The following is a 17,613-nucleotide window of genomic DNA, read 5'->3' as shown; positions in this document are numbered from 1 at the left end:
TGAGCCAGCATCTGTTGGGGAGCGGAGGCCCAGGGACGGTCACCACAGCCCCCCAGTCACAACTGTGATCCCTGGTGTCCCCCATGGGAGGGGGAAGGCAGGAGGGAGCTCTCGAAGCTGGCTGGAGGGACGCAGGAACCTGTGGCGTAGAGTGTGCGTTAAATACTAATGTCCTTGCTGATGTTTGAAGCCCAGGATGGCTCCGACTCAGACAGATCCTGCTGGCCTGTCTCATCTGCCCTCACAGCCAGACTGCGGAGGCTCGTCACCGTCTACCAGCGCTGCAACCGCAAAGAGCTGCCTGCGCGCGCCGAGATGCTGGTGCCCGGTAACCATGGCTACTGGCTGCAGGACGAGATGTTCAGGAGAGCCTCCGAGATAGACTCGGCGAACAAAGAGATGCAGAAAAGGTAACGCAGCAGCAGATCCTTTCCAAAGCTGAGTTAGGCCAGGTGAAATCCTTGCCCCCTGGATTTACCCGGGTAGGTGTCACCACGGCTGTCCAAGCAGCCAGCTGCCCGTGTGCTGGAGGCACGTGGGTCCTTGCTGGGCTGGGGAGCAGCTGGTGACACGGTGAAAGGAAGCGAGGGGACAGCTCTTCAGGGGGCCAGGGATTGCCCCCAGCCCCAGCAGAGCGGGTGCTGCTGGGCAGTGCTGTGCACTCGGACACGCCGTGGGCGAGGGCTGAGGGGTGAGCGCTGTCACAGCCCCCGTGCGTGGCCTTGCTGACCCTCACGGCTCTCGCGCTGCTGCGTCAGCCTCCTGCTCGGGGCCTCGGGAGCCCGAGGGTGGCATGTCCTGGTAGCGGTGTGCTCCCGTTTTGTTTGTGTCCCAGCAGGTGGGAGGATGGTAGGCCCACCCTGGCACCCTGAGCGGCTCCCTGCAGTAACCAGGGAGGGTGTGCGGGAGGGTGACGCTGCCTCCACCGCTGCCAGCCCCCACTGCCGGGGACTCCCCGAGCTGACGGGGCTCTCTATGCTCCACAGTCCTTGTGGCTTTGTGTCCTGTGAGTGTGTCCCCGCTGCAGGAGCCCACGGAACCACTCGGTGTCTGTGCTGCCCTGCACTTGCTGTTCACAGCCTCCTCCTGTGGCAGCTGCTCCAGCCCACTGATCTTCCTCTCCCCTTCCTCTGGACCTCTTCCAGTTGTACCGTCCCCTCTTCAAGGGGGGCATCAGTGGCTGTGCAGTGCACCCACAGCACCCTGGTATTGCCAGCTCGTTAGTTCTGGGGGCTTTTTTTTTGGGGGGTGTCTCCTTGTAGGGGTGTCCTGGGCAGTTTCCCACCAGCCTTTAGTTTGAGGCCTGTCAACAAACTCCCTGTGGGGCTCCTTGACTTGGACTGTTGTGTTTTTTATTAACTTTCTTCTTGTTATTCTCCTTTTTGGAATGAAATATCACTGCAGAGGGCTCACGGCCCCTGGGACAGGGTGTATTTTGGTCAGCTGGGGAGTGCCATGGGCGCTGTCACCCTGTCTGCTCTTCCTTGACGTGTCCCAGCTGCTTGCTGGTGCTGGCTCAGAGCTGCAGTTCAGAGGGGCTGAGATGTGACTTTAAGCTTTGTTCAGCCCACAGCCCTCACCTTTCTCTGCCGTGACCGGCTCCTGCGCTTGCCCCGCAGTTTGCGCCCTGCTCTGTTCTCTCTGGCCTGTTTGTCCACACTCTGCCCAGGGCTGTGTTTGCCCAGGACACTCTTCACCGTCTCAGTCGTGGATCATTCCTTTGATCCCCACGAGGTGAAAGCTCGGAGGGTCCAAGCCAGAGTGGAAGTTGTGCTCTACCAGAGCTGTGACTGAAACCCCCCATCACCACGGCTGCTTTCCCTCAGCGGGGAGGGGGTGGCACCCACCCTCGGCACCCAGGAGTCCACAGGAGTCAGCAGGGTGGATGGTGTTTGTTACTGGGACCATTATGGCAATGAACGCCAGTCCCAGTTTCCTTCTGGAAGAGGCTGGATGAGAGCTGTGTCTGCAGGACCTTCCTTTCTAGTTCCTGAGAGCTGGCCTTTCCATGGAGGTGATGAGACAACTCGGTGTGGCAGTTGTGGCAGGAAGCGAGTAGGTGAGATGGGTTTGTGCCTCCGCAGCAGCTGCTGGAGCCCACGCCCCACCGGCAGCACGGCCACAAGCTGCACTAAGTGGTTTTTCAAACAGCTGAGAGTGTTTTTCACCAGTGAGCCGAGGGCCCATGGCCTTCACTCCTCCTCACTGTGCGCCATAAGGCAGAGGATCTCAGGTTGTCACGATCTCCCCAGTGTGCTCCTCCTGGCAGCTCCTCCAGAACTGGTGGGCAGTAACTAGATAGTCCTCTCTCAGCCTCTCTGCCTGGTGCCTTGCCCATGCTGGGACCAGAGCGTGTCTCAGTGGTGTTCATGTCTCCTTCCTGCCCCACAGGTGGACCAGGAGGGAGCAGGCAGATTTCTACCGCACTGTGTCCTCCTTTGGGGTTATTTATGACCAGGAGAAAAAGGTCTTTGACTGGGCCCAGTTCCGAGCCATCTCTCGACTGGAGAAGAAGACAGATGAGAGCCTGGAGAAGTACTTCTACAGCTTCATGGCCATGTGCAAGAACGTCTGTGGTCTCCCACTGTGGAAAGAGGATGGTGAGTGGAGGCTGCATGGCCTGGGGTGGGTAACACTAGGTCCATGTAGCCGTAGGTCAGAAGTGGTCCCAGTGCTCTTGTGGAGCAGGAGAGCAAGGGAGGAGTTTCAGGGCCAGCTGGAGGCAGTGGGACGCCAGGCAGGCCATGGGCTTGCAGAAGCCACGTGCATTTCTGGCTGCCGTGTCACCACCATGTACCGTCTCCCCGGCGCAGCGGGCAGGTAGGGCAGCCCCGCGGGCTCCAGTCCCTGCTCTCACAGGTCTCGCGGAGCCCTCCCATGAAATCACAACCAGTTTTATCCAAGGCAAGAGCCTCTAGATGTGAGAGAGGAGAAGGAGAGAAGCAGCAGATCCCACCTCCTCCACGCTGGCTCTGGGGGTTGCTTGGGCGGTCTGTATTGCTGCTTTCCTCCCCAGCATCTCTGCTGGTGCTGGACGGAGTCCGCAGAGTGCCCGTGCTGTGGTGTCGCTGACTAGAGAGCTCTGCTGCAGGGTACAGGGGGTCGGAACCCACCGCAGGAGGCTTGGGAGGCCTGGCCGACACACACAGGGCATCTGTTTTCTCAGGGTGCCTCGGCACCGTGCAGGACATGGCACATGAAAAGCTGCTTGGGGGCTATTTAAGCACAAAGCGATTTGCTTCTGACAGCAGCAGAAAGGATTTTCTCTCAGAGCTGTCAGGAGGTCTGGTCTCAGGTGCAGTTCCTTGGACATGTGTGTTAGTGCCTTAGGTAGGTGTTCTTCACCAAAAGAGCTGCGTGAGTTGAGGGACCCTTCCCTGAGAACCTGCTGAAGGGCTACCAGAGGCTCAGACCCTGGAGGGCCGCTCTGCCGGCAGGTCCAGGCAGCTCCAGCACTGCTGGTGCCCGTGGAGCAGAGCTCAGCCAAGACCTGAAATCCTCTGCAGCCAAGTGCAGCTGCTGAAGTCGAGGGAGTTTACTCCCATGTGTCCGTTTGGTGGCAAATGAATGGAAGGTGGTGACTCGGAAAACAAGCCTCGACGGTGGCTACAAGCGCTCCCCTCCACCTCACGTGCAGTCTGAGCAGGAGTTCAAACTCACCTTGCTTATCACTGCCCCTGAGTAACCCTCATCAACGTTACCTTGGCTTTTCTGTCCCTGCTGTAGGTCCCCCAGACCCTGACATCTACGTGGAGCCCATCACGGAGGAACGTGCTGCCAGAACCCTCTACCGTATCGAGCTGCTGCGGAAGGTGCGCGAGCAGGTGCTCAAGTGTCCGCAGCTCCACGAGCGGCTCAAGCTGTGCCGGCCGAGCCTCTACCTGCCCGTGTGGTGGGAGTGTGGCAAACACGACCGGGACCTGCTCCTCGGCACCGCCAAGCACGGCCTCAACCGCACCGACTACTACATCATGAACGACCCCCAGCTGTCTTTTTTAGATGCGTACAGGAACTATGCCCAGCACAAGAGAACGGGGCTCCCGGGCCCAGAAACCCTGTGCTGCCTTTACCAGACTAACTCCAAGCTCTACAGTTCCCCCCTGTACAGCCGGGCGGAGCGGCCTTGCGAACCCCTGGAGAACGAAGCCGAGAGCCAGGTGAAGCTGGAAGCCGTGGACAGCACCATGTCGCAGGCCGGCAGCAGTCCGCCGGGTGCGAACTGTGAGACGTTCATGGCTAAAGTCCGGGACATCATTTCCAGTAACTACGACGAGAGCTCTCTGCCGGACTCGCTGGTGTGCATGATGTACGACGAGAAGACATGTAACAGCGAGCAGAGCTCCCTTGCCCGGGACAGCCCGAGCTGCCCAGACGTTGGAAGCGGCGTTGCTAAACTCTCTGAGGGCAAGCTGGAGGGGGACGAGGACCCGTCCAGCTGCGATGCGGACGCCATGAGGGACGCTCCCTTCCTAGAGGGTTTGCAGGTGGGCTGCGACCGAACGGACGGTCAGAACGAGGAAGCTGAGCCTTCGCCTCCCCCCCCCAAAAGCGAGCCTTCGCGGAGCGTCGCGGCAGAGCTCTGCGGGGCCTCGCAGCAGAAGCGGGGCCTCCCCAGCCCTGCGCCCGTGCTGCTGGGGCGCAGCGCCATGGAAGAGGTCATGAGCGTGGGGCTCTACAGTCCCAGTCTTCATAACTGTGAAATAAAGGGTCCTTCTGAGCAGAGGTTCATCGATCTGCTGCAGGAGAAAGGAATGGAGGCAAAGTCAGGGCCGAGTCAGAGCCACAGCGAGGAAGATGAGGAGGAAGAAGAGGATGATGATACCTCTGAGGCAGCAGCAGATGCTGTGGACGGCTTGAGTGGTCCCAGGACCAGGGCCGGTTGTGACCCCGAGGCTAATGACCTGGGGGGCGAGGAGCAGAGCTCTGGCCTCCCCACGCCCGAGGGCACTTGCCCAGAAGATGTGAATGGCGAGAGAGAGTCCCTGGGCCTGAGGACACCCGAAGGGCTGGGGGAGCCCGGGCCGGAGGGCAGGGAGGACCGTGGCCTGGACGAGGAGAGCACCCTGCAGCACCCACCGGGCCAGGCCCAGAGCCAGGCTCTCAGCCTGCCTGCACCTCTGCGGGGGGCCGCAGGGGCAGACCCCCCCTGTGCTGGGGGGCAGGCCTGGGGCCGGGGGGCCGAGGGGCAGGCAGGCTGCAGAGAGGCCCTGCACCCCGAGCCCCGGAGCGTGAAGCCAGAAGAGTGTGAGAACAGAGATGAGGGGGAGAAAGCCAGTAGCAGCCAGCGTCAAGGTAGGTCCTGCGAGCTCCCTCCGGCTGGGGCGGGAGGGACCTCCTGTCCTCCCTGCAGAGCCGAAGCCCTGAGGCTGCCGAGCCCTGGAGCAGCCTCCCCTCTGCAGGGGTTGGGGTCCCTGTAGCTGATGTGACTGGGGAACAAAGGGCTGATGGTGCGTTTGCCAGCAGGGCTGGCCAGAACCCCCCGCCCTGAGCCCACGCAGCCTTTCTGCCGTGAGCAGGATGCCATCCCCTTCCCGGCACAGGGCACTGCCTGGCAAGCAGCCCCTCTGGAGAGGCGTGTGCCCTCCTCACCCACCTGGGCTATGGGGACGGTCAGGGATGGGGGCCACTGCAGTACAAGCCCCCAGACTGAGCCCAGGGGAGCGCTGGCCCTTCCTGAGCAGCGTGGGCCGCCTGCCGTGACCCGGGGCAGCTGCATTTCTTGGTGGCTGGTTGGGGACTGGGACCCTCGTGGAGCCCGTTGGGCGCTGGGGTGGGAAGGTGTGAGGAGTTGCTCCCGCCTCGAGATGTGAGAGGAGCAGGGCAGTGATGGGCTCTGTTCTCTGTCGCTTTCTCAGGGGGTCCAGAGAAGTACTTGGAGGAAGAGAGCAAGAGTTCTGCTTCTGTCCTGCCCGGGGAGATGGATGACCTCCAGGACGCCCGGGCACCAACCATAGCCCAGCTGCTGCAGGAGAAGACGCTGTACTCCTTCTCTGAGTGGCCTAAGGTGAGTTTAAAATCGGCACCGTTTGTATTGTGAGCGGCACCGGGTGGTCCTGACCAGCAGTCACAGGCTCACACAGCCCCGGCTCTGCCTCCTGCTCCTCATGGGTGCTCTAACCAGGGTGCTCTCCCCAAGCACCCGTGCGTGGGCGCCCCTGCCCCAGCGCAGCTCCCCGCCGAGCTGAGCTCACCAGGGCTGCGTGTGTCTTTAACCCTGAGACGATGCACACGAGTCAGTCCTCGAGTCCCAGCCTGCCACCGTGCCATTCTCTTCGCAGGACCGTGTGATCATCAACCGCATCGACAACATCTGCCACGCCATCCTGAAGGGCAAGTGGCCCTCCTCCAGCCAGCAGCTGGAGACCCAAAGCCTGCTGATGGCTCCGGCGGTGGCCAGCAGTGCCGGCAGCAGGAGCAGCTTCGCCGAGTCAGAGGCCCCCGAGCCCAGCTTCAATAACGGGGTGTTAATCTCACAGGTGCAAAAGGTGAGGGGGGCCCTCGGGCAGGGACGGGACTGGCACTCCGGGGTGTAGCGTTGCCCAGAAGTGCTCAGGGGTTTCCCAAGCAGGGCCTGGGTTTTCACTGCCTCTTGGTGCCACTTGTGGTGTGTAACACATGGCTTAAGCCACTTGGTCGCCTCGGCTGAGGGCTCCTGGTGAGCTCCCCGTGCTCTCAGCCCCCCGCCAGCCCTGCTCCCCCCCGGGAAGGCGGCTGGTCTGCGGCTGCTCCGCAGCTCCGGTGGCTGGAGAGGTGCTTCCCGAGTCAGCGCTGGAGCACCTGGCGTGCTCGGGAGGAGAAGGGGACACTGCCCTGGGGTCCCAAAGGGAAGGGTGCAGGGGAGGGCACGGCCCCATCGGTCACCAGCTCGCTCTCATCTCCTCTCGCTGTTGGACACAGCGCAGAGACAGAAGCTGCTGGCCTGGACCCCAGCCGCTGGCGGAGCACCCGGGGTTACAGACCCTTGGGAGATTGCAGTGGGTGTGAGGGTGCTCCTGCCCCAGCCCCACAGCAGGAGGGAGGGGTGCGATGTGCCCAGGGAAGGGGCGTCCTTCGGGGCTCCTGTGGAGAGGCAGAGCGCCTGGCCATTAGCTCGGTGTGGGTTTGGAGGGCTGCGGTCCCGGGGCGGTGCACGAGCAGCCGTGACCCTCGGTGGGGCTTTGATGCGCACAGGAGGGGTTCCTGAGCCCGGCCTTCGCGAAGGACGAGCGGAAGCACCGGAGGCCCTACGAGCTGGAGCTGGAGCGAGATGCCAAGCAGAGGAGCCTGGAGCAGCTAGCAGCAGCCCACGTTCACCCGCCCATTGTGCTGAACGGCTGGCGCGACGCCGCAGTGGACTTGTCCAGAGCCTCCGATGGGTCCCCGGGGAGCTCTTCTCCTTTCTCCCTGAACACGAACCTGCCCAAACTGGGCACCGTGAACACCCTTCAGAGCTCCCTGGGCATGGACTTGTCTGGCATCCTCCAGGCAGGGCTAATCCATCCTGTCACGGGACAGATAGTAAATGGCAGCCTCCGAAGAGACGATGCTGCCATGAGGAGAAGACGGGGCAGGAGAAAAAATGTAGAAGGGATGGACCTCATCTTCTTGAAGGAGAGGCCTCTTCCAACCAGGCTGCAGGTGGGTTGACGCTCCCCCCTTTCACGTGGCCCCAATGGAGTCAGCACGATTTGTGTCACGGTCCAGCTGTCCCCTACAAGCTCTGCTGCCCGTGACAGTGCGGGACCTCCTCCAGGACAGCGTGGCTTGTGCTGGAGCAGGCAGGGGCAGATGCTACTCCAGGGAGGAAGGGAAGTTTTCCCTCTGGCTTGCAGCACCTTGCCTGGAGTGTTTGTGTCCTGCTGAGCATTAGCAAAAGCAGCTGTCCCACCTCGGGGGGGTGTGGGGTTAGAGGACATGAGGAAAGGTCCTTGACTGCATTGGAGCTGTGGCCAAGAGCCTGCTGCACCCTTCCTCCTGGGGCAAGACCAGTCGCTCTAGACCACTTTTAGGAGTGATGTGGGGGGAAGTTGGTGCTGCTGGTGATTAGGGGGTTTCCAGGTGAGCTCAGAAGCATCTCCCAGCTTTCTTTGCCCTCCATGCCACCAGTGCTGGGGACGGAGGGGAAGTCTAATGCAGTGGTGGGCGGTGATTTAAGGAGCAGGCACTGGGAATATGTGGGTGATGGGAGCAATGACCTGCTTTGGGAGCTCTGCTGATCTGGGTGCACGTGCATCACCACGTGCTGCTGATGGGCTCTCCCTGCTCCTCCCTCCACGTCAGGATGTGCAGGAAGACCAGCCGCAGCCCCCCCAGACCAGTCCCCTCCCCGACGGGCCGGCTGCTGCTACCTCAACTCCCCAGGCAGTCCCAGCGGCGGGCAGCCACGCAGAGAAGGCTGTCCCGAACAAGAGTCTCCTCGACTGGCTCCGCCAGCAGACCGACTACACACTCGACGTTCCCGGCTTCGGCACAGTAAGGGTGGCCTTCGGTGGCCTTCGGTGGCACGTGTGTGTGTGTGTGTGTCTGCCTTGTGTGTTGCCCTTTGTGTTAGGTTTGCTGCGGTTGCTCTTGAGTTCAGGGCTTCCACGAAGCGTCTCAAAGCGCAGCCTTTTTCCCCGCTTGTGGGGTTCCTCGGGGCTGTTTGGGAGGTTCATCCCGTGTTCGGGCGGTGGGCACGGTTCCCTGGACAGCTGTGAAAGGCACTGGCTGAGCTGCATCCTCCTGCCCCCTGGTCTGTTCTCCAGCTCCAGCGCATCCAGCTGCCCAGGGCACAATTAGTCCAACGTCTTCCAGAAGCACCAGGGACAGGGAGAGAAAGGGGAACAGGGATCTGGGGTGCTCGAGGGCTGTCTGTGTTGCTCCCTTTCACCTGGGGTCACTTTGGGCAGTGCTGTTGTATTAACTAAGGTCCCCAGGCAGGAGGAAACCTCCTCGCTTTAAAAACTGGGCCGAAGTGGCCCAAAGGCTGCAGTTGCGCGGCCGCAGGCGCTGCCAGAAAGCAGAGTGGGGTGCAGAGTCTGTCTGGTTCTTGTCATCTCATAAGTGTACGGCTCGTGGGTTCACAGGCTGGTTTGCTCCAGGTTTCAGCTTATTTAGCGCGTTAGACCATGTGGTCGGCAGAGCACAGGGTGTGAAACGGAGTAGGGAGAAATGTGGTGGTGATACCTGAAAGAGTGTCTTGGTCCTGGAGGACTGTGTGCTCGAGGCAGGGATCCCCTGGAGCCTGGCGTGCAGGCACGTGTTACTGTTCTGGAGCTCGTTAGAGGTGATTGATGAGGAGCCCAGCGTTCGCTCAGGCAGGGTGGCCCTTGTTTTCCAGAGATCCGGGCACCCCTGTGCCCAAGGGCAGGTGCCCAGGAGCACCGCAAGGAGCAGCCCGATGGTGGAGCAGGCACGGGGGAGCCTGCCCGCTCCTTGCCATCGCCCTTGCCCTCCTTGGGGGCTTGCTGGAGCTCGCCCAGCCTGGCCATGCCACTGGTGAACCTCTCGCTCCCAGCAAGCCCCCAGTGCCCCGGGCCAGCCCTGCAGGATACGCCCTGTCACAGCGGGTGTCCTCTCCCCAGGCAGGATGGAGGGAAAGCTGCTCTGGGGCACTGCAGCAGCTCAGCTTGTTGAAGGACAGACCAAGCTCAGGGCCTTTTCTTTGACCTTCAGGAATCAGAGCCCACAGTAGTTCGTTATAATGCCACATCCCTGCAGGCACATTGACGCCGGGACTTGGTGCACGCAGTGAGTGTGCAACAACTCAGCTGTAACGCTGTAGGTTGCGACCCAGGAGGGCTCCGATCCCAAAGGAACACGGTGCAGCAGCTCTGCGGTGGGAGCAGCTGAAATAGGGGCGAAACAAAGCCCAGATGAGCTGGTGAGAAGCGGGCAGCTGTGTCAGACCGACATGAGGTGGCACACACAGACCTGGTCTCTCTTTCCTAGTTGCAGTTCGTGCCCCATTCACAGACGCACGTGTACGAATTGGCAGCAGGTTACAGTTCTGGGACTGGAGGGGGATTAGGAAGGGCTGGAGCAGTCTAAGTGGGGTGCACTGAAAACCCCTTTATATCTACAGAAATCAGTTGTGCTCATTTGAGAGTGTCCCTGTGCCGCTCGTGCTGCTCACCCCACGTCTGCAGGGACCCCCTGTCCCTTGGGAGCTCATCTGTGCCACTCTCCTGCAGGGCTTGTAGCCATCCAGGCTCGTTAAGCCGTCTGGTCTCATTAACGTTGTCTTGTTTGCACTCCAGAATTTTTCAGACAAGCCCAAGCAGAGGAGGCAACGCTGCAAGGACCCCAGCAAATTGGACATTAACTCACTGACGGGAGAGGAGCGGGTGCCTGTGGTACATAAGGGTACCGGACGGCGGGTAAGCGAAGGCCTGTTCCGTGCTCTGCCCTCGGTGTCTTGAGATGCTGAGCAGACCCTGAGCTCACCTGGGGGGAGATTTAGTCCAGAGAAGCCTGTAGCTGGGACACAAGGCTGGAACAGTCGCTGATCTACACTTCCCTGTGACACGTGTGGGCCCGAGGGGACACAGACCTGCAGCATAAGTGACTTCTCTGTGAAGTGGGGAAGGTCTGAGTGTTCACCAGGGTGCACAGACCCCGCAAGGGCACAGGGATTCAGCCTTTGGCTTTAAAGCCGTCATCAGCGCAGCCCCAGCTGGTGCTTCCCATTCTGAATTTGATTGTTCCCCTTGAATTCACTGCAATATGGCCACGCAAATATCTCTGTTCTGTTGCTCCTTACGAGGTGCAGGCAGAGCGTACAAATACCCATCCAGGTGCTGGGCATGCGGGAAGTGGGGGGTTTGAAGGGTTTTTTCTTGCTTACTGAGCAAGGGGCATGGATTTGTGTGTCTGCAGTTTAATCTCCAGTGCAGTGACGTTCCCCTTTCTGAACAAGAAGGGATGTTCAGGGATACTTTCCACCCAAATTCTGTTCTTAAACACACCCAGGATTGCAGTAGGTCAGAAGGTGATGTGACATTAATCATATCCAAAACCAAAACTAAGGAGCAAGGCAGGGGGAGGCTGTTTCAGCCCCATTGGTGTTTCCCTCTGTTACACCCCCGATGGCTGTTGGAGACCTGAGTGAATTGGGGGGGGGTTGTCTGGTTCTGAGCACGGCTTTTATAGAATCTCTGTCCCCATCGCTTGGTCGTGGGGAGGGCGCTGGGACGGGCCACAGAGGCTGAACTTGCCTTTTCTCCCTGAACTGTGTGTCTGGAGGCAGCAGGCGCGTACCGAGTCCTGCAAAGATGGGTAGCAAGGGCAGAGCCTCTGCCCCAGCCAAACTGCAGCCCAAAGCAGGGAGCTAGGGGAGGTGTAATCGTATTTCTTGTACTCTTTTCCATAACTCTCTCTGCAACAGAGGTCATCCTTCTGCTGTGTTTTATAGTTAGGGGGAGCCACGGCACCAGCATTGAAGGAATTGCCAAGGTGGCTCGATGCAAACTTGGAGTATGCTGTTGCAGCTGACTGGGCTGACATTGTTAAGCTTTCAGTAAGTTAGAGCTTTTGCAGAAATCCGTATCATGTCATCTCTTCTTCCCCCCCCATCCCCACAACCTTTCTCTGGTGAGGACCCGGGAGCGGCGAGGCAGGACCTCGGCTGCGCACGCGGGAGGGGACGGCTGCGGGGCTGCAGCACCGGGGGAGGCTGGGCGCCTGCCGCAGCCCCATGGCACGGGGGTCAGCGCCGTGGGCACCGGGCACAGCAGCTCCCGGTGACTGTCCAGAAAGCCTCGGGGTGCTCAGAAAGAGCAGGGGCAAGAGGAACGCCGTAGGAGCAGTAATCCAGGAGCAGTAATCCACCTCGGGCGCTGGACGGCAGGGAGGGGACAAAACACATTCTCTCAGGTCAAATTTTCAAAAATACCCTCGGCCGAGGCTTGTCACAGCTCCTGTGAGCTCTGCCTGTGCAGCCCTGGGCCCGCTGGAGGCCCCGCAGGGCACCAAGCCTGCAGGCTCAGGCACGGGCAGGGAGAGGGGCGCAGGGAGCCGAGCCTCTCCACGTTCATTCACCGTCTGTCACGCCAGCCCCTGCCCCGGCGTGTGGCAGAGCCCACTCCCCTCCGGCACACCGGCACTGCCGGACCACCCTGCCCACCCCGCGGGCTGGCCTTACCCAGGCTTCTCCCCACCGTCCCCCTCGCCCGCTCCCTGGGTTTGTGGCTGCGGTGGTTTGTGTGACGCCCTTGATGGAGGGGGAATGGATTGGCTTAGAGGTTTGTACTGCTCTCAAAGGTGCTTTTAATTGGCGCTGGGCATTTGGCGTGGTCTGTCCCCCTCCCCAGGAGACAGCTCCACATCTGGGCTGGCACTGTTGCCCCATCTGGGTGGCCAGCACCACGCGAGCTGGCTGCCCCTCCTTGCCTTCGTTTGCAGAGACGGTCTCTGTGCCTGACCACTCCCTGGGCCCCCGCTCACGCGCACTGGTTCGGCGGCCGCGTGCCCGTTAGCGTTTGCACCCCTGACCCCCGTCAGCGCGTTTGGGGAGCGCGCACCCGTCCCGGCCCGTGCACGGGGAGGGCCAGCCGGCGGTGCCGGGTGCCGGGGCAGGCGCAGCCGTGGTCCCATGCGGGTTCTCCCACGTGCCGGTGGGAGGAGAGCAGAGATTGTCCCTCCTCGGGCAGTGGCTGTGCCGGGCAGACTGCCGGAGCACTTTGATTTAAGTTTCTGCGCTGCAGGTGTCAGTGGGAAATCCTTCTCCTACCTAAATCTGTTATTGGAAATGGTTCAGAGAGCAGCGATACTGAAGCTCAAGGGAGGCACAAAGGGAAATGTTTCAATGTCTGTCATGAGGATGCTGAAAATGGAGCGTTAAGCTGCGCTCTGTGTCCCCCTGCACAGCCCTGGGTACCCGGACAGGCTCGCCCCGTTGTGGCCTGTGTCTGAACGCTCAGGAGAACCTTCCTGGTGTCTCAGCGAAGATCTAACCGGGAGCTCCTCAGACGGCACGTCTGCTCTCTGTGTGCCACCCCATGCAGAGCATTGAAAATGCGGCCCTTCACCTCTGACAGATGATGCTGAAGCCACGATTAGAGCCGGGAAGGGAGCTGAGCTGGCGTCCGACACAGGGCTGCCCCAGTGCTGCTCCTGTGGGGAGCAGCCGATGCTGAGGGCTCGGGTGAAAACACGGGGTAAAAATGTGCTTCCTCCTTTCCTCCCTGGGCACTTTGATGCTGCAGTATCGTGCCAGGGCAGAGCGAGGGTGTTTTGCGTTTGGCAGCATCCCCTGGGGCAAAGTTGTGCGTACCTCTCCGACTCCATGTCATGTAGGCAAATATCTGTGTGCCGACGCCGTCTGGGATGCAGATGGGAGCGCAGGAACGCCGGGTTTCCTTTGATGCACTAATAACTGTCGGGCGTTCTCTGTTGTCTGTGTTTCATTTTCAGGGCTACTTACCCGAAAGCAAATTCAATCGCATCCTAAGCGAGCCCCTGCTCCGAGACGTGGGGCCGCGCCGGCGGGGGCGAAGGCCCCGCAGCGACCTCATTAAAGGCCCTGGCCTTGTAGCAGATTCTTCTTCTGGAATGGGACCACTGTTCATGAACGGACTGATTGCTGGGATGGACCTAGTAGGACTTCAGAACATGAGGAACATGCAAGGGATCCCTCTGACCGGGCTGGTGGGGTTTCCTGCTGGGTTCGCAGCAGTGCCCGCCGGGGAGGAGGTGAAAAGCACCCTGAGCATGTTGCCCATGATGCTGCCGGGCATGGCTACTGTACCGCAGATGTTTGGCGTTGGAGGACTCCTCAACCCCCCCATGACAACTACTTGTACCGCGACTGCTCCGACTTCGCTCACAAGCACAACGAAAAGCGGTACGGCCAGCGCGGAGAAAGCTGCCGCGGACACGCAGAGCAGCCAGGATGGGAAAAAAGAAACTCTCTCTGACGAGAAGCCTGGCCCTAGCTCCTTTTCTAATCAGACAGAATCCGCAATAACTACCAGTAGTCCTGTAGCTTTTAACCCGTTTCTTATCCCAGGGATGTCTCCTGGACTGATCTATCCCTCGATGTTCCTCTCCCCTGGCATCGGCATGACGCTGCCCGGCATGCAGCAGAGCCGGCACTCGGAGGCGGCCGGCCTGGAAAGCCAGAAGCGGAAGAGAAAGAAAGCGAAAGGGGAATCGGCAAACCCGGAGCCAGACACTGCCTCGCCGCCGGAAAAAAAAGCTGCCAACGGTCAAAACTGTGTGGAGCAAACACCGCCCGTGTCGGCAGAGAGAGAGCAGGACGGAGCAGCAGAGGAGGAGCGCGACGCGGCTCGCGATACCGATTAGAACTGTTGTTTCAGTGAAAAAAAAAAAAAACACAAAAAGATTGTGGCTTGTGAGTTTCTTATCCCATAAACTCTTTGTTACTTACCCTCCCGCCCCGCTCCGCCTTCATGAACCTGTGTTTCCATGAGAAATATTATCTACCTAATTCCCTGTCAGAAAAAAAAACTCTGGTGACATACTCCATGTTAATAGTTGCAGGGTCTTGCCACTTTATTAGATAAACAGTGTTGTCTAGCTAGTATGGGAGGCACCGAATTCTTGTTCTGTTTTTCCAGTCGTTCATCCCAGCCGACGATAGCAACTCCAGTACTCGGTCACCCCCCAAATTGCTCACTCTTTTGAGGAGAAAAAAAGCAGCAAAAACACAAGAGCAAAAGAAAAGTCTTTACCTCTTGGTCTACACACGCAGACAAGGGTATTTCTACAGCGACACTGAACGAAAAAGCCTGTATTTGGGGGTAAAAAGCACAGCTATAGTAAGTGCTAATGTGTATTTTTGATTTAAAGTATTTCCCTATTTTATCATGGTTACTAGAATAGTAGTATAGACAGAAGTATATAACTAATGATTGAAAAATGCATATATTCATTTCTTTGACAGGAAAAAGCATAACTGGTAGTGATATAATTTCTCTATCGCCCCCACCTCAAAGGTTTGGAGACAAACTGCAGCGAGTGAAAATCCGACGTAGACATTCTTTTGTATTTTTTAAAACCAAAGTTTGGTTTTATGTTACGTGGAGTTTAGTTGCCCTTTCCTCGGTAGTTACCAGAACTTTTCAGCTTGATCTGGAAAGGTTTTGCACATCTTGCATGACGTTTTTGGGATTACTATACTGTAGCTGCCAGTTTCTCCACCATTCTGCTAGTCCTCGGTTCTCCTCTCTGGCGTTAGTCCTCACCTGTGGCGTCAGAAGTGCTGTGAAGGTTCTTCTCCAGCCGTGAACAGGCCACGCTGATTTTAATGCTCTTACACGAACACTGAGGCTTTTTGAGTTTTTATATTTCCCACTCCTTACCCCCAAAGCAACGTCCTTCCGCCAGCGAGGGAAGGGCTGTAGGCCAGCTTTCCTCTTTGGGGGTCCTCCAGGAAGGGCCGTTGAGACCTTCAGAGCTCGAGTTCCTTCTTTGCTAGCGCTAGGCTGTGACGAGACGACCTTGGCTGCTCCTTCCCATTCCGTTTGCTGTTGAACAGTGTTTCCCAGTCCCCTCCCACTGGCAAATGGTTTCCACGTCTGCGTTTTGCACGGACGGGTTGTAACGCCGCCGGCCCTCACAGCTCCGCGTGCTGCGACTCCTCCACAGGCAACTCTCCCTCCTTCTCCTTCCCCTCACTCCTCGGTCAATTTTCCTTTCACTTGGGCTTGTTCTTATTTGCAGCTCATGGTTTGAGACTTGAAATAAACCCATGGTGGTGCAGCGGTGGGATAAGAGGCAGGCTGGGGAGGGAGTTGGGTGCGTGCTGGTCATCGGTTTCACATTTGGTTGTCACAATTTACTGTATTTTTTACTTATTTTCTGTTACAGTTTTGCTAATTTATCAGATGGTCCAAATGTTTTGACATAACTATTTCAGTTTGCATTATTTATTTATGATGCTTTTTGTCATTGTCTTTTATACATTTGGGATTATAAATTATGTACATGTTAAAATTAGCATCTCAAAGAAGTCTGTTACCCATGGTCTGAAAAAGCATTTGGTTTATATTTTCACGGAATTTATTCCCAGTTTACTGGATTGGATGATTTTTTTTTTTTTTTTAAGTATGTAACCAATCATAATGCAACCCCCCCGATAATTAAATGTGTTCTATTTAATAACATCCTTGTAGCACAGATACTGTATCACTATCGACAGATTTCTTAGAAATGCTGCTATCTCTATTTAACTAACATTTTGTTCAGTTTTGCCTCCAGTGGAAGCAGAAAGGGTTTTTCAGCTGTTAAATCCAAAATCAATATAATTTATTTATGTAAAAAAAAAAAAAAATCACGATTGATATATTTTTGAACCTTTTAAGTACTAACTTTCTTTTTATTCAGTAGAAGAACATGTACTTGCCCTAAATCCTTAAAATACAAATGCTATAAAACTTCATCTATCTTCCAAGCCTTACTGTGAATGGATACAGAGATCTCTTCCGAGTCCATTTCTTGTCACGGGATGGTTTTTCCAGGGTTACACGTGTAAGGAACAGGGTTTAAATGACATTTATTTAATTAGCCAGCATGCTCGATACCTTGTTCTTCCTTATCCGACATGTACGCTACGTCTCTGGGTGTTTGGGCTTCTCTTTGGCTGCTACTTTGTGACCCTTTTGCAACCCGATATACGCTGTGGATTATTTAGACTGTAAGGCGTAAGTGGCTTCTCCTTATTTTCCATCCTATCCAAAACACATGCCAAATTTTCACCAGTTTCCATGGCTGCTCACACAAACATACATTCTTCACCAAACGTGCTAACAAAATAAACTGTCTGTGCTCTTGAACATGGATGAAAAGAAAAAGATTTAAAAGTCAGATTTTTATTTTTTTAATTTAGTGACTAGATGATGCTTATCTTTCAGACTTGGCAGAGCCTTGCTACAGATGTATATAATTTTTTTTCAGCAAATATATGTGAATGTTTAATTCACCTGACTCAGTGATAAACGTTACTTGCCTTGTTCTCAGCACGAATCCGTTGAGCAGCTGTGGAGCCCAGCGGACTCCTCCCTTCTGCAGGGTGGCTCTTTGTGCACTGCGAGATGTGCGCTCCTCCGGGGAGCAGCCGGCTCACCAGCTTCTCCTGCCACCCCGGAGGGGTCGGGGCTCGGCCCCTGCTGCGCCCAGCAGCTCTCCCCCCCAGCACCGCGGGGGCTGACCTGCCGTCCGTGGGTCGCACCATCACCTGAGCAGCCCACGCTCCCCGGCCCGTTGAAGCACGCGAGGGTGCGCAGGGGCTCTCTGCCGACCCGCCTCCTCCGGAGGGTGGGTGGAAGCCCCGAGACCAGGCACGAGATCCCCCCGTAGCAGCTGGAGGCCTTTGGGCTTCCGTGGCACCTCCCAGCACAAGAGGCTTTCGGTTCCTCTCACCGAGACACCTCCAGCTGAGGCCTGTAAAACACTAGTAGGTGCCAGATAAATCCTTGTCATAAATCTCCGTGTGAGGATCCACGCTTTAGAGACGTGGGTGTTAATTCAGTTTTTCAGATGAATAAGCAGACGCACAGGAAAAACTAATTTCTTTCAGGTCCAGGAAAAAAGGCACGGAGTAAAGCAGGAGTTTTTGCTTGCTCCCCTGCCCTCGCATAAACACCTTGTCCTGGCGTTTTGTTGGTGCGTTTATTTGAGGGTAGAAACAGGAAA

At 57.5% G+C, this 17,613-nt stretch overlaps 1 protein-coding gene across 2 annotated transcripts in view; it reads left to right on the top strand.

Annotated features, from left to right (window-relative positions):
- Window positions 1-16,719, top strand: part of CHD6 (chromodomain helicase DNA binding protein 6) — a 92,149-nt gene extending 75,430 nt beyond the window's left edge. For both annotated transcript variants that reach the window (XM_068419552.1, XM_068419551.1), the window contains exons 28-36: window positions 191-410; window positions 2,392-2,600; window positions 3,727-5,292; window positions 5,856-6,004; window positions 6,279-6,485; window positions 7,171-7,617; window positions 8,260-8,451; window positions 10,218-10,337; window positions 13,372-16,719. In XM_068419552.1, coding sequence (XP_068275653.1) covers window positions 191-410; window positions 2,392-2,600; window positions 3,727-5,292; window positions 5,856-6,004; window positions 6,279-6,485; window positions 7,171-7,617; window positions 8,260-8,451; window positions 10,218-10,337; window positions 13,372-14,262 — 4,001 coding nt within the window. In that variant the 3' untranslated portion in view covers window positions 14,263-16,719. The remainder of the gene's footprint in view (window positions 1-190; window positions 411-2,391; window positions 2,601-3,726; window positions 5,293-5,855; window positions 6,005-6,278; window positions 6,486-7,170; window positions 7,618-8,259; window positions 8,452-10,217; window positions 10,338-13,371) is intronic.
- Window positions 16,720-17,613: the final 894 nt, after the last annotated feature.

Source organism: Nyctibius grandis, chromosome 28 (genome assembly GCF_013368605.1).
Source record: "Nyctibius grandis isolate bNycGra1 chromosome 28, bNycGra1.pri, whole genome shotgun sequence".
Lineage (NCBI taxonomy): Eukaryota > Metazoa > Chordata > Aves > Nyctibiiformes > Nyctibiidae > Nyctibius > Nyctibius grandis.
Note: the sequence above shows the minus strand (reverse complement) of the source record. Positions and strands in the feature narration are given on the sequence as shown.